Raw genomic sequence first — 14,618 nt, 5'->3', positions numbered from 1 at the left:
ACTCACTCTCTACACAGCATTCAACTTTTGCAACAACTGAGGTGGGGTCCTGCAAGCAACATTCTCATTCACTACACAACCCTGATTCATTTCCCTGAATATTGTCCATCCTGTGAATTAAATGAGGTAGGAGTTCTGTGGAAAGAATAGCTTGTGATCATTTTATAACAAACTATAAACCTCAGGCAAAACTTCCTCCCTGAGTTTGGCTGTTCCTTGAGTCTCCTTCCAGCATCTTCTCTGACTTAGCTTCATGCCCAAAGAGGGGCAGCTTACTTTATATGCTGGTTGGAGCTAAATAAATCCACCTATTAGCATATCCCCTGAATTTTGGGTGATTCAACAGAAAAATCCTGCTTTCCTATGTAGGGCCTATTATTCCCAAGAACACCCAAGATGTGGCCACCTGTGTTTTCCCCTCTGCACCCAATTGTCAGAGGTCTCATAATATTTTATTTATTTATTTATCTGAATTTATAAAACACCACGAGGTACCTATATTGTGCTTTCAGTGCCTACAGGAAGTCTCTGATTCCTTCCTGTCTGCGGTATTTATCTTGTTGTGAACAAAATCATGCTTCACGAATCCTCAGCATATGGCTTCTTCATTTTAAATTTAATACAAACAATTAAAATCCTGGTAGATATTGAGTACATGAGGATATATTCTGTGAATATCTAGCATGCTGTATTATCTTTGTGTAAATAGGACATATAGACATATTGCTATAGTACATACATTTTTTTTAGGTATTCAGAAAGCTTTTGTTTTGGGGAAAAATAACTTCAGTTTCTTGAAAAGATCATATTCACAAAGTTCATGTCCATCCCTTCTAGCTCTTTGGAACTGAAAATTTATCTAGAGTTAGAATTTCCTCTAGTGTATCAGGAATAATTTCAAGAAGACATTGACTGATTCATATACTTACAAGTACTTCTGATTTGCTGCTCAGTCCTTTCCCATAATTGTCAGTTGCAATGACCTGAAACTTGAAATAGGACCTTCTCATATTTTTGAACAGCATGGCAGTTTTTATAAGCCCTTCATAGGCTTCGATCACAAAACCTTCTTTGCCATCCTTGATTGGGGGTATGATGAGTCTGTACTGCATGGCACTGTAATTTCCAGTGTCTTTATCATCAGCCTAGTAGGAAACATAAAATAAGCAGAAATGAATAAGGTAAAATATGTGTGCAAAGAGTCATTAGCATTGTCCTTCAAATATAGCTGGAAACTGGTCTAGTGGACCTTTTCCACTCCTGAATGTATGATGTAGGTCTGATAGTGGATATCATTATTAAATGGTCCATTTAACTCTGCTGAAAATACTCTTTGCTTTTCCAGCAATTTATTTCTCCTGTGTTGGCAAACTGCTCCAAAAGAAATGAAAGCTACAAATGTACTTTTCAGATTTAAAACATATTGGACAGGTAAGTGCATTTTAATTATGAAATCAAGAATGTGGCGGAGGTAATTTTTCCAACTATTAATGTAAAGGGGAGAAGCAGGACAACCATATGTACCTAGCATCTTCCCCTAAGAACCATGTATCCACCTAAGGATTTCTTCTGTCTCCTTACAGATATTCTGCTACCTTCCTGATTTAACAAGTTTATTTTCAGATTAATAATAATATGAAAATAAATCTTCAGTGAGATTCTGCTGCACAGATCTCTCAGTCCAAGTAGGGGAAAGGGATACAAAGGTGGCTTTAAGCCAGCTTTGTACCTCCTAATCATGGGCAGCTCTGTGATGAGGCTCCTGGCATAATTTAGACAGCTCTGGGGGCCTAAATGAAGGCAGCTTCTTGGAGCTGCGGTGGTGCCTGGAATCTGCAGCACTGTATACTATTGCTATTCCCCTGACATGCCCCTCCCATCCCAGCTCCACCCCCATCACACACCCCTCCCATGTCATCCCAGGGGCTGGGCTCCACAGTATCTGTGCTGAAGGTAGTATTCTCCCCTTCCCTCCCTCGGACACACACAAACATCCCAGCCTCTGGCTTTTTTGCCCAGTATAAAGGGGGTTGGAGTGGTGCTGAGGATCTCATCACTGGTGTTTACATGACCAAACCATTAACTGCCAGCTACTGAATAAACCATCCCTATAATATTCTAGCATTTATTGGTAGCCGGTCATCCAAGTACTGACATGGTGAAACCGTTTTTTAGTTTGTAATTGAAGCCAAAGTTAGCCGATGCTGCTGGTACTGATATTATTGTTACAAAGGGTCTGGGTCTGGATCTCGGTCTATAATTCATAGTTCATCATAAAACAAAACAAAACAAAAAACTGCTTGAGGTGGGGTGGGAGGGTATCTACCAAGAAGCCCAAATGAAACTGGCTACAGCCAGTCAAGGTGGTCTGTGAAAAACAATAGCTGAGCCCGGTATCTTTGAAAGGCAACCATTAATCATTGTTAAGGATTTTCTCTTCCTCAATAATCCATGACCTAGAAGGTGAGGAATAAAACCATTTTACCAACTCCTAAAGTGTATCTTTCTGTTTAGAAAATGGGGGAAACTAGGAAAGGGATTTAATAAGCACATGTGGAGGGAACACAGGGAAGAGGAGTCTCTCTCTAGACAGCAACACAATGTTGACTGGAGAACCAGTGGTCAAAGAGAAAGGGATTGATTTCAAGGGACGTAAACAGTTCACTTCTTGTTTTCTTCTCTGTAACTAAGCAGAGAATGCCTTATCTGGTTTAGCTGCGAGAAGTGTAAATGTAGATATGTTAAGCAAACTATTTCTTATGTATAATTCCATTTTCTATCTATTTTAATGTTGTTTTTATTAAGATTATTGCTGCATGGGCAATTTCACACTGATTTCTTTTAAGAAAGGTGGTGAAGGGTAAAGAGTTTCCGGAACCTACATCCCCTTCTCAGTTTCCATCCGGGGTAAAGACAATGGTGTTCTCTCCCAGTGAAATGTATCCATCAGGCTGTGGTGGACAAACACATGACAAAATACTAAGGAGGAGAGGACAGATGATACTGGTATTGGTCACAATCACACAGTGAAGCATTGCTTGCATTTTGGATCAGTACATTGTGAGTGCATTTTTTAGAATTCAGACATCTACCTTTCTGACTGTCTACAAGTCAGGTAGATGTGTAAATACTATACAATCATCATCATCATCGTGTTCCCATTACGCTACTGGTGTTTAGGGCAGCAACAAAGCTCCTCCACTCCTGTCTGTTTCTGGTAAATTTTTAAATGGTTTCCCAGATGTGCCCCTATAAAATAGTCCCAGTTATTTGTGGGGCTAAAATATGAGCCCAACACTGAGTTTGAAAATCAGTGCCTAAATGTCTAACTAACTCACAAAAATGGGTCAGATTTTTCCTTATAATAACCCTACTGATTTCAGTGATCTTTAATAAGGATCCCACTTCAAACCATAATTTAATCTTGTATGTTTTGAGTTTAATTTATTATGCTAAACATTCTACTCCATGTACTGAGAGCTAAATTGAGTACAAGGTGGGAACCAAAAATTACAAATATGAGATTTAACATGTTTTCCTGTATTAATAATACTTGTTTAAAAATTGAATGATAGTTGATAACATACAGAAATAAAACCTCAATGGCAGTCTATAATCTGTGGATTGTGGACAGATTAGAAAGGCTCCTTTCAGTTCTATTAAGATCCATCTTCTCTATTTGTTCTCAGGGAGCTTTAAATCCTCCATGTATTCACAAATGAGATTAGAAAGCCTCCATCCAGAGTAACAATGGACGCCTCTATATTTAAAACTAACACTCTGTATAATCCACACAGAAGACTACACATTTACTGTACAATAAATAGCAATGAAATAGTTTATGGAAAAAAATCATGTTCATGCATGCCTCCCTGTCTGCCTGCCCTGTCCCCGCGCCACTCCGGGAAGCGGAAAGAACCTGGGGGAGGAGAGGCACAGGGGTGTGTGTGGCTGTTGCTTCAGGCACCGCCCCCAGCAGCTCTCATTGGCCGCGGTTCCCCGTTCCCAGCCAATGGGAGCTGCTGGGGGTGGTGCCTGAAGCAACAGCCACACACACCCCTGCGCCCCTCCTTCCCCAGGTTCCGTCGGCTTCCTGGAGTGGCATGGGGGCAGGGCAGGCAGGAAGCTTGCCCTGCCCCCCAAGCCACTCCTGCAGCCGAACTCCCTGCCCTGAGCCCCCTGCCACACCCCAACCCCCTGCTGCACCCCAACCCACTGCCCTGAGCCCCCTGCTGCACCCTACCCTGAGCCCCCTGCTGCACCCTGCACCCCGACTCCCTGCCCTGAACCCCGCTGCATCCTGCACTCCAACCTCCTGCCCTGAGCCCCCTGCCGCACCTGCACCCTGACCCCCTGCCACACTCCTAACCCCTCCTGTATCCCACACCCCAGCTCCCTGCCCTGAGCCACCACCACACCCCACACCCCTCCTGCCCCCCTGGGTGCAGGGAGGGGGCGGAGTTGGGGTGGGCATTTCAGGGAAGGGGTTGGAATGGGGGCAAGGAAGGGGTGGGAAGAGGCGTGGCAGGGGCAGGGCCTCATGGAAGGGGTGGAGTGGGGGCGGGGGGAGGTGTCAGTAAATGCGGCCCTCGGGCCAATGTACTAGTTCTCATGTGGCCCTCGTGGTCATTTGAGTTTAAGACCCCTGTTCTAGAATAAGGAAGGGCATGAAAACTCTTCCACCAAGAATGCACATGTAGAAGGCACCTATAATTTGGCTCTGGAGATGTGGAGCACAAAGGGGGTACTGGTCATCATTGTTTGTATTCCTCATGAATTTTGTCTGGAAAAATGGGAGGTAAGGCCATGGCTCTGTCACCTCTGCATACCAGCAAGTGCTAGCAAGAGAAGGCTGGCTCGACTTTTTTGGTATGCAGAGTCCTACTTCTTAGCATGATTCCTTTAGAACCCAGAAGAAATGATGTCTTACTGCCTTCTGACAATGGAAACAACCAAGCAACTTCATGCTTTCTCTTATGCTGACCCTCATGCATAGGAGGAGCTTTTCATAAACATTTGCAAAACTAGCTCATTCTCCTTTATATAATCCCCCTCACAACTCTACTTTCCTGCGATGCCTACACAAAACTTGACAATGATTAGGCTTGGTGATGTGCTAAGACAACTGCCTACCATGCTGAAAAATACAGCCTCATTTCCTTGACCTCCCTGTCTGCCTCTCTGTATCCCTCTGTTTTCTTTTGTATTATACTTTGGAAGCTTTCTGGGGCAGAGACCATCTTTTTGTCCTGTGTTTGTATAACGTCTGGCACAGTGGGGGCTTGTTCCATGACTAGGGCTCCTCAGTGCTATAATATAATAAATAATAATAAGGCCTTATGCTGATGGCCTTTTCTCCCCTCCCCAGTATGGATTTGCCTTATAAGGGACATAATTTAACCCTTTCAATAAACAGCAAAAATTATTACTAAAACTGACTCAATAGACTGGCTTACTCAAATGTTCCATAGTATCTGGATCTCTGTGTATAGGTTTTAGGTGTGATGGGGCTATAACCTATCATTTTTTCATATATGAAAAACCACATTTCCTCTCAGTGTTTTATGGGCATCACTGGGGGACAAACTACAAATTCTGATCCAAACCATGTGTGTGTTAGGAGAAAATGAGAATTCTTCACAAAAACGGAGTCAGTTCTAAAGAAGAGTATGGATGAAAAATTGCATAACATCCAGGCTACAGATATTGAACAATCAAATAAAATACACCTCTACCTCGATATAACGCTGTCCTCGGGAGCCAAAAAATCTTACCGCTTTATAGGTGAAACCGCGTTATATTGAATTTGCTTTGATCCACCGGAGTGCGCAGCCCCGCCCACCCCGGAGAACTGCTTTACCGCGTTATATCCAAATTTGTGTTATATCAGGTCGCGTGATATCAAGGTAGAGGTGTAGTTTTAATAATTTAATGACAAATTCCAAGGAACTTATTTAAAACCTCTAAAATTAATAGTTCAATTGATTAGGAATGTGGTAGGTGTTGAACCTAGATTTAATGGCCAAAACTGTGTCAAGACAAATAATTCCAGATCTTAGGTGCACATCCTCTAAAGAATTATGATCCAGAGTTCTTACACTGATAGATATATCATCAGTTCAAATGTCCCGGACCAGAGGTCTTGACGCAGGAAGTGAAATGCAAACTGATCATTAAACCAAGGAACAGAAGAATTGTTCTGTGCATCATATTTTAAAATATTGGCCCTAATCCTCAAATGTGTCAAACTCAAGCCCCAGCACTAAGCCACCTTTCCTCTCCACAATAATTTATGCATTTGAAATTTTGCCCTTTGTCTCTATGGGTGAAATGTGTCCTTGATATCAATGAGAATTTTGCCACTGACAACTGTGGGGCCGGGATTTCACCCTATGTACCTTGGTTTACCCACCTGTATAATGGGGATAATAATACTTTACCAACAGGGGGGGCTGTGAAAGTCATGACCAAAATGGATGCCTAAATTGAAGCTTCTAAATCCATATATAGCCACTCAAATAAAAGTGGATTCATTTTCAGACATGCCAAGTACCCAAAATCTCAGGGATATAGAGCACATGGAACTTCTTGGATGAAAGTTGCCAAGTGCAAATCATTCCAAGTAAGACAGATTCTTTATATCCTGATTTCAACTGTCCTTAATTTCCAAGTTTCCTTTGCACCTTTAATTGTACTCTGATAAAACAATGAAACTTAGTGTTATGTTCAGGGCCGGCTCCAGGGTTTTTGCCGCCCCAAGCGGCGCAAAAAAAAAAAAAAAAAAAAGCCACGATCGCGATCTGCGACGGCAATTTGGTGGGAGGTCCTTCGCTCCAAGCGAGAGTGAGGGACCATCCGCCGAATTGCCACCCAATAGCTGGACGTGCTGCCGTCCCCCCCCCCCCCCCCCCGGAGTGGCTGCCCCAAGCACCTGCTTGGTAAGCTGGTGCCTGGAGCCGGCCCTGGTCATGTTCAACTTTACCAAATCCCTAGAGAGAGCCTGTGAGCTGTCATTCACATAATATGCTAAAGTCCTTTTAACACAAGGTAGGTATGTTTGCTATTCCTGTAATTTGTCATGAAGGTAAATATTTTTGTCACTTTATTGGGAGAGATATATGATGTCTCAAGGGTTGTGATATGACTGTCAAAGAAGAGAAAGAGCTCAAGTTAATCTTAATATTATGGTAATATATCTTTCTTTTGCTTATCTAGCAGAAATAAATATGCTGATGTCTCCTGAATTCTGTTATGAATGATTACTGATAAATATTTATGTCCTTAGAATTATCAGGCTAAATTTAATGGTGATGTAACTGGGCATTACTCCATCTGTATGGAGTTCCTACCCGGGGTTAGCTTGAGCCCTGTTTTCTCTTTTTATAAACTAGTCACATTTTTATGATAGTCAAATATTGTTATGTACTTTAGGCCTCGATATTAAGAGTATTTAACACTTTGTCATTAATGTTACATTTCATAACTTCTTTGGCAATTCTCTCTTGAAACAACAAATAAGAATTCAGAATGATAATAAATAAATATTGATAGTTCCAACATACAGCAAATCACTAGCAAAATTAAAATATTTTCATTTCATTGGCTGCTAGAAATGAAAACAGAACCAACATTGGGTTCCCAAAAGGTTACTTTATCTTCCAAGAGGGAATGGTAAGCTTTAGTTTTGCCTGTTACTACATTCAAAATCCCACACCCTACTCTGAAGCCCAGTACGGCAAACTCGGCAGGATGCAAAGTATGACTATGCTGCTGTTGACATAACACAAATCCTGACATTTTTCTTAAAAACACAGAAACAAAATTGCACTTTCTGAATTTTTTGATTGTAAATTGTTACAATAGTGATAGACTTTCTAGGAGAACTGATGGGGAGGACAAATGTAAGATAAAGTCTGGAAATGTCTGGGTCTCACAGTTGATCAATAGCAGAGTCAAGGTGGGATTTGGAGGGCAGGAAATGAAGGAGGAGTTCAGAGGAGGAGAGAAGATGCACAAGGATGCATGAGGAGAGAAGTATATGGTATTGGACTAATTAACATAGATCCTTCTGGTGGTGTTTCTATAGATATAGCAAGTTACAGTATGTTTTTGCACATTTTGATTTCTGGCTCTGTGTGTGTCTGAACCTTACACTGTAGCTGCTCCCAAAGCAAGCCCAAGAGTCCACAGAAGATTGGGAGATGTATGGATAGAATGCTGCATATGGAGATCGGCATAATAGGAGGCAGTCAGAGAATTCTGAGACTCTAGGGTAAAAAAGCAGTCCATTGGAAAAGTAACACTGTAGGTAGGTGACAGTGTAATGAAACATAGTGGCAAAGAGAAAAGATCCCCCAAAATGGACAAAATAAGGAATAAACCAATGGTTAGAACAAACTGACTGCAATATAAAACTAAAACACAAAGCATAAATGCTGGTGCTTCAAAAGCAGTGGGCTAGCAGCTGTGGGCTAGCTTTTAGAATTTCAAATACTCACCAAGCTGTATATTCCTGCAGGCACTAAATGATATTGCAAGCAAAAAAATGATATTTTATGTGCCAGCAACATTTGAATATGCCATCTGCTTAGTGCCACTAAACAAGAAAAGAAAAGGAGTTCATTCATTTTATGAGCCCCTTTAGCATATTTTGACTCATGATTAAGGGTGACCTTGCTAGGGAATCTGGAATGCAAATGGGACTAATAATGGGTTTCCAACTCTAGGTTGCTAGTTTGAATCTAGCTCAAGTCAGTAGTGACAAAAGTTGTTACCATCTGATGGCTGGTTTAGTAGCTTATGAATTAATGGTTTCAGTGAAGTCTCTAGTGACCATCACAAACAAGCCACCAACATAACTGTCATCCCCACTGGTAGTTTCAGTAAAAAGGTCAAGGATTTTGCTGTAGAATGAGCTCTCTATCACTCTCCTCCAGGTCAGGTTAGAGGTACATTAACAGAATGGTGTGGGGATGCCTGCAGTGCTGATACTACCCAAACTGTGGCTGTTCTCTGTAGAGGCATTCAAGCTTTAGAGATGTCAAAAAAGCACCTTTCATGAAGGTCACATTAATCTGGCTTTGTTTGTTACATTGTTCTTACAGATGTTCTCTATTTAAAAAAATGATCAAAGTCTAGTAGAAATATTGCAGATCTGTATCTTTGCAAATTTATCTGAGCTTCCACTGAAGTCAATGGAAAATATAGGTGCTCAGCACCTTTAAAATCTGGCCTGAACTTTAGTTCAGGTGTCAAAATACTGGTGTAGAAATCTTACTTTAGATACCCAGGTTTGAAAATGTTAACATGAATTATTATTATACTCTAGACACCAACATTTTAAATAAAATATAATTAATAAACAAAGAACTACACAAGAGAAAACAATATATTCTTTAGTAAAAGTTTTAGAGGATTGACATATTATCTAGAGATATGTTCCTAGAAAGAAATTATCTTTGAGTTTGAAATTACCATAGTATTATTCTTAGTACATCAAGCAGCTTCCTGCCAGACTCCAAATGTCAAAGCAGAGGTGCATGTGCACTGCTGTCATGGCTAATACTTTTCAAAGTGGATTTCCACACTACCTCTGCTTAACATGTTCTTTTCTCCCTAGAGATTATTTTGTCACTTTTAAATGGCATTTTAACTAATAAAAGACCGACTGGCAAAATAGATAGATAGAGTCATGATAGAGTCACTTATACTAAGATGTATGTCCTCTTCTATATACAAAAGTATAAATGGAAAAGATAAAACTAAATTTCTAAAGGAAAACATTTTTCAAAGCATCTGTGATGCAGGCTCAATGACACTCTTCCATCAACATCATGATCAGGATATCATTTTCAGTTATAGGAAAGAGAAAGCATACAAAAGGGGCTAAAACAATTGAAATACAGGCAGAAAATAACAAAATGAGATTTAATTTGGAGAAAAATAAAAAAATGCCAGTTTGTTATATGCATGCACTACTCTTACTACACATACTACACTACTACGGGGGGGAGGGATAGCTCAGTGGTTTGAGCATTGGCCTGCTAAACCCAGGGTTGTGAGTTCAATCCTTGAGGGGGCCACTTGGGGATCTGGGGCAAAAGCAGTACTTGGTCCTGCTAGTGAAGGCAGGGGGCTGGACGCGATGACCTTTCAAGGTCCCTTCCAGTTCTAGGAGATGGGATGGGATATCTCCATTTACACACATGGCTTTAGACATGAATTTACTGATGGATTTAGATGGCCACATTACGTGATAGTTAACATCAATCTAATCTTTGCAAGGAATGTAAGTAAAAAAATAATCCCCAGCCCCTGTGCCTCATCACACAAAAAGCCATCTTATAAAACAATTACTTTTCGATAAGAATATCTATTTTATTAATTCATAGGGAAATATCTGAACTGTGAGTAAAATTATGATATTGTAAAAGGACACGGTGATTTTACTGGAATTAACGTATGATGCTTTACTTCTTCATGCCTTACTCAAAAAAAAAAATCAAACAGTAAGAAAGGAATGTTAGTTAACATTATTAAGTGCACACACAAAAAATAGAAATGGTCTGAAATGAGAATTCTGTCAGCCACAATGTAAGAATAAGGTTAACTAGAGGAGATACAAATGCATTACAGACTCCATTAGATCTATTGTCATCAAACTGTTCTGTTGGCTTCAGCCACTTCCAGCGATATTAATTCACTGATTTTAGTCTGCAAACTACCTTTTCTGGAAAATTGTTTTCACCTTTATGGCCCAAACTTCCAAATTCTTACCCACACAAATAGGCCTTATAAATTTTGGTGAATTCAGCACAAAACCTGCCCATACAATTAGCAAGAATGTTATTTGCTTACTTGAATGCACTTGGGCAAGCAAAGTCTTAGACACAAGAGTAGCAGAAATCAAAACACTTTGCATAAACTAGCACAAATGTATTTGGGAGAGAACTGACACTGGAAGAGTTTTCACGGCCATTTTGAAAAGCTCTATTATTTATAGAATGGATTTGTCAAACAAGAATGTTTGTTGATAATCTGCCTACATCAAACAGATTTTTTTTCATAAAGTTCATAAAGGTTAAGTGGTCAAATCAAGAAACAGAAACAATATGAATGTGACTTAAGTGACCAACACACAGCACAAGTAGTAAATAACAAACTATAGTGTCAAATTGTTTGCACGAACTATTTGCTGAACAATTCTCAATAACAAACAAAATGAATAAAAATTGTGATTTATTTGCACAAAGTTCATTAAAAAAAAGACAAAGGGCAAAGTTCATTTGATTAAATGGTCACAATGAATAATTTGAAGTTTATTCCTTAATTTGTAGATTATAAAGCCAAAAGGGATCAGTGTGATCATCTAGTCTGATTCACATGGGTAGTCCCAATGTAATCAATAAGACTGCTCATGAAAACAAGCATACTCGTATGAGTATGGATTGGTGGCATCAGGCCTCAAACTGTATCCAATTAAATCCTCTGGAAAGGAAAAGAAAACTTTTACAAGGGCCTCGAAAGGGTAAAAGCCAGAATCAATGACTGTAGCCTTTTGTGTTGCACCATATGGTGGATATAATCAATTCTTTAAAAACCAGAGGTTCTAGAGGTTTAGATCTAAGGGAATATTTATCAATTAAACAGTTTCTATTTTAAAAAACACTTCTTAGGAATAGAGAGTTTGAGGGAAAGTATTAAGATAAAAGTGAACTATGAAATAATTGGGTCTAGACAACAGGTGAATAGTCTAAGCTTATTAATTTTTTTAACAGATGGATTATTTTCTTTCTTTCTTTCTTTCTTTCTTTTTGGCACTTGATGCCTAAGTCAGTCAAATGGATGGAGAAAAGAGAATAATTGGAATAATTTTAGCCATAGTTTTATCACAGTCCACTAAAGTTATTTAACAGTTCTAAAGTTAACCTTATACTTTTAGCCTGCTCAGATAATGATTTAATGAACAAAGGCTTTAAGAAATGTTCACCTGTCTGTTCTATTCACGTTCTTATACTATGCCCATCACTGTGGTATCTTACCACCTACTGGCACATAGCTGTAGTGACATAAAAAGAGCAACTTGAAGTATATATTTAAACTTTTCACTTCAGACATTAAATTATCAAAATAAAGAAAATACTTAGGAAAAATAAGTCATATTTTAAAATCAGAGAGATTAGAATTGGGAAAGCAAAATGTTTGAGAAAATGTGCCAATAAGACTCCATTACAGTGAAAAGTCAATTTCCTCCTTTAATCCTCCAAAGGTAATGTGTGTCACTTAAAATAGTTTGAGTGTATTGTGTAGAATGAAGTCAGTTTCTAATAATGAGGTGAAAAGTAAAAGGTGTATGAAAAACCCAATTGATATGCAAAATAACTACAATAATCCAATATGAAATTCAAAACAAATCTCAGAATGCAAAATGCATAGATTAATAGCTGTGATTAGTACATGTTTATTTTTAATTCACACAGTCATAACAAAAAGCATGAGATAACATTTGACCATGGGAATGACAGCAGAGAATGAACATCTATGACTGTCTGAATTCCTGAAGACACAGAATTGCATAAAAGGGACGCAATGAAAGAAGGCAGGGGTTTCTATAATTCCAAGCAGTGACCTGTTCTGTTTTAGCCCTTAAAATTTTGTTCTGGCTCAAATGTAACAAAATTAATTAGAATAGTAATACAAGCAATTACCCAGACTGCTGTTCCAGCTGTCTCACCACTGCAGTCCTAGGTGCAATGTTTCCAGAATGAAAGGGAAGCCCAAATAGCCAGGGCTTCCTCCTAATAGCAACCTTTATCCACTTCAGTTGTTTCACCACCATGGCTCCCCAATTGACAAAATTTCTGGAGGGGGCAACTTAATAGATTGCATTTATTTTTTGAGGAAGTGGTTTAATTTTATTTGTTATTTTGATTCCAAAATTAAGAGACATCAGCATCTAGTAGAAGTTCTCTCTTAGAAAATCCAGTCTCCCCTCCACCATTTCAGATCCTTAACCCTTGCTCCAGCCCCTTTGTGCTACTCAAGTGGCACAAATGTGATGGAAAACTGCCCTGAGAAGGTAGGTGGGGATTATTTTGCATCAGGGAATCCACAAGTGGCCTAGCCAGCCTTATGTAACCTCCCTCAGTACTTTTCCACATCATTGGTAACATGTGGAGCGCGTGGTCAATACTGTATGTGTTCTAATAATCCAGGACTGATGGCACTGGGCCATTAACAAGGGGCTAGTAGTGCCCATATAAATTAAAGCAGCCGTCAAGCTGCTCTAACTTCTGGTAAGGGCCAAATTAGCTTCCAGCTACTCCCCGGTTCTAAGGAATGCAAAGATGGCTTAAATAGCGGCGGCTCCAGGCACCAGTGCTCCAAGCGCGTGCCTGGGGTGGTAAGCCACGGGAGGTGCACTGCCGGTCCCTACGAGGGCGGCAGTCAGGCAGCCTTCGGCGGCTTGCCTGAGGGAGGTGGCCAGTCCCGCAGCTTCGGTGGCAATTCGGCGGCGGGTACACCGAAGCCTCGGGACCGGCAGACCTCCTGCAGGCATGCCGCCGAAGGCAGCCTGCCTGCCGTGCTTGGGGCAGCAAAAAAGCTAGAGCCGCCCCTGAGCTTAAAGTCACCTCTGTCCAACCCCTCCGGTCCTGCACCAATGCATACGGCTAACCTTAAGGATCTGGGCCACCACATGGTATTATCTTTGGAGAATTCTTTTGTGATTTAGTGCTGATTGAAAAAATTCTTTAAAGCCCTTTCTAATGGATAATAGAGTATTAATGCACTTTGGGAAACATTTTGGAAAAGGGAGGAAATGATTTTGTGACAGCTGATTTATCAAAAATGTGTGGCTGTGTGAAACTGTTTGCAGATTTGGAAAATTAGAAGTAGCCTTGGCCATATGTGCAGGTGAAATTGAATTTATCACACAGTTCTGCAGTTTCTCACTTGTTATCATCAACACATACACAAACTTTAAAATATAGGGACTAAAGTCTAGTGTATATCTACACTACAGCTGGGATCTGTGCCTCCCAGCCCAGGCAGCCAAATGCACATTAGCTCTGCTCAAGCTAGCACACTAAAAATATTTTTACAGTGTTGCCAATAGGTAGCATAGGCAGTGGCTTAGGCTATCCACCCGAGTAGGTATCAGGGCATCTGGGTGGTTCTGACTCCTGATTACACCGATATTTTTAGTGCGCTACTTGGAGCAGGGCTAGCACGTCTTTCTACCTGAGCTGGGAAGCACGCTCCCAGTTGCAATGTACACATATCTATAGAGCCACTTTGTGTAACATAGGATCTTTCCCTGTCTATACATATGCCTACTTGTTGAAATTGATACTATATAGATTTAAAAGGAACCAAAGGTTGACTATATTAGTAGTAAAATCAACATTTTATTTTAGCCACTTTTCTTCAGATGTTGTGATCTCAGTTTATAATAGGGCCAATTTTGATATTAATGCTACTTGTTAATTAGTATATGGGAGAAAAATCTCAGTTAAGATATTTTAAATAGAGGCAACAAGTTACAGAACCTTTAGAAGCCTGCTTTTGGACCTTTTGTCTCTCCTTCCATGGAGCATTGACCTTAAACATGTCGAATG

The 14,618-nt window shown here is 40.1% G+C and overlaps 1 protein-coding gene across 1 annotated transcript in view; it reads right to left on the bottom strand.

Annotated features, from left to right (window-relative positions):
- The window catches only part of PCDH15 (protocadherin related 15), a 1,464,924-nt gene that overhangs the window by 68,934 nt on the left and 1,381,372 nt on the right, over positions 1-14,618 (bottom strand). Inside the window, exon 29 of the mRNA XM_054035363.1 lies at positions 930-1,145. Coding sequence (XP_053891338.1) covers positions 930-1,145 — 216 coding nt within the window. The remainder of the gene's footprint in view (positions 1-929; positions 1,146-14,618) is intronic.

The sequence above is a fragment of the Malaclemys terrapin genome, chromosome 7 (assembly GCF_027887155.1).
Source record: "Malaclemys terrapin pileata isolate rMalTer1 chromosome 7, rMalTer1.hap1, whole genome shotgun sequence".
Classification (NCBI taxonomy): Eukaryota; Metazoa; Chordata; order Testudines; family Emydidae; genus Malaclemys; species Malaclemys terrapin.
Note: the sequence above shows the minus strand (reverse complement) of the source record. Positions and strands in the feature narration are given on the sequence as shown.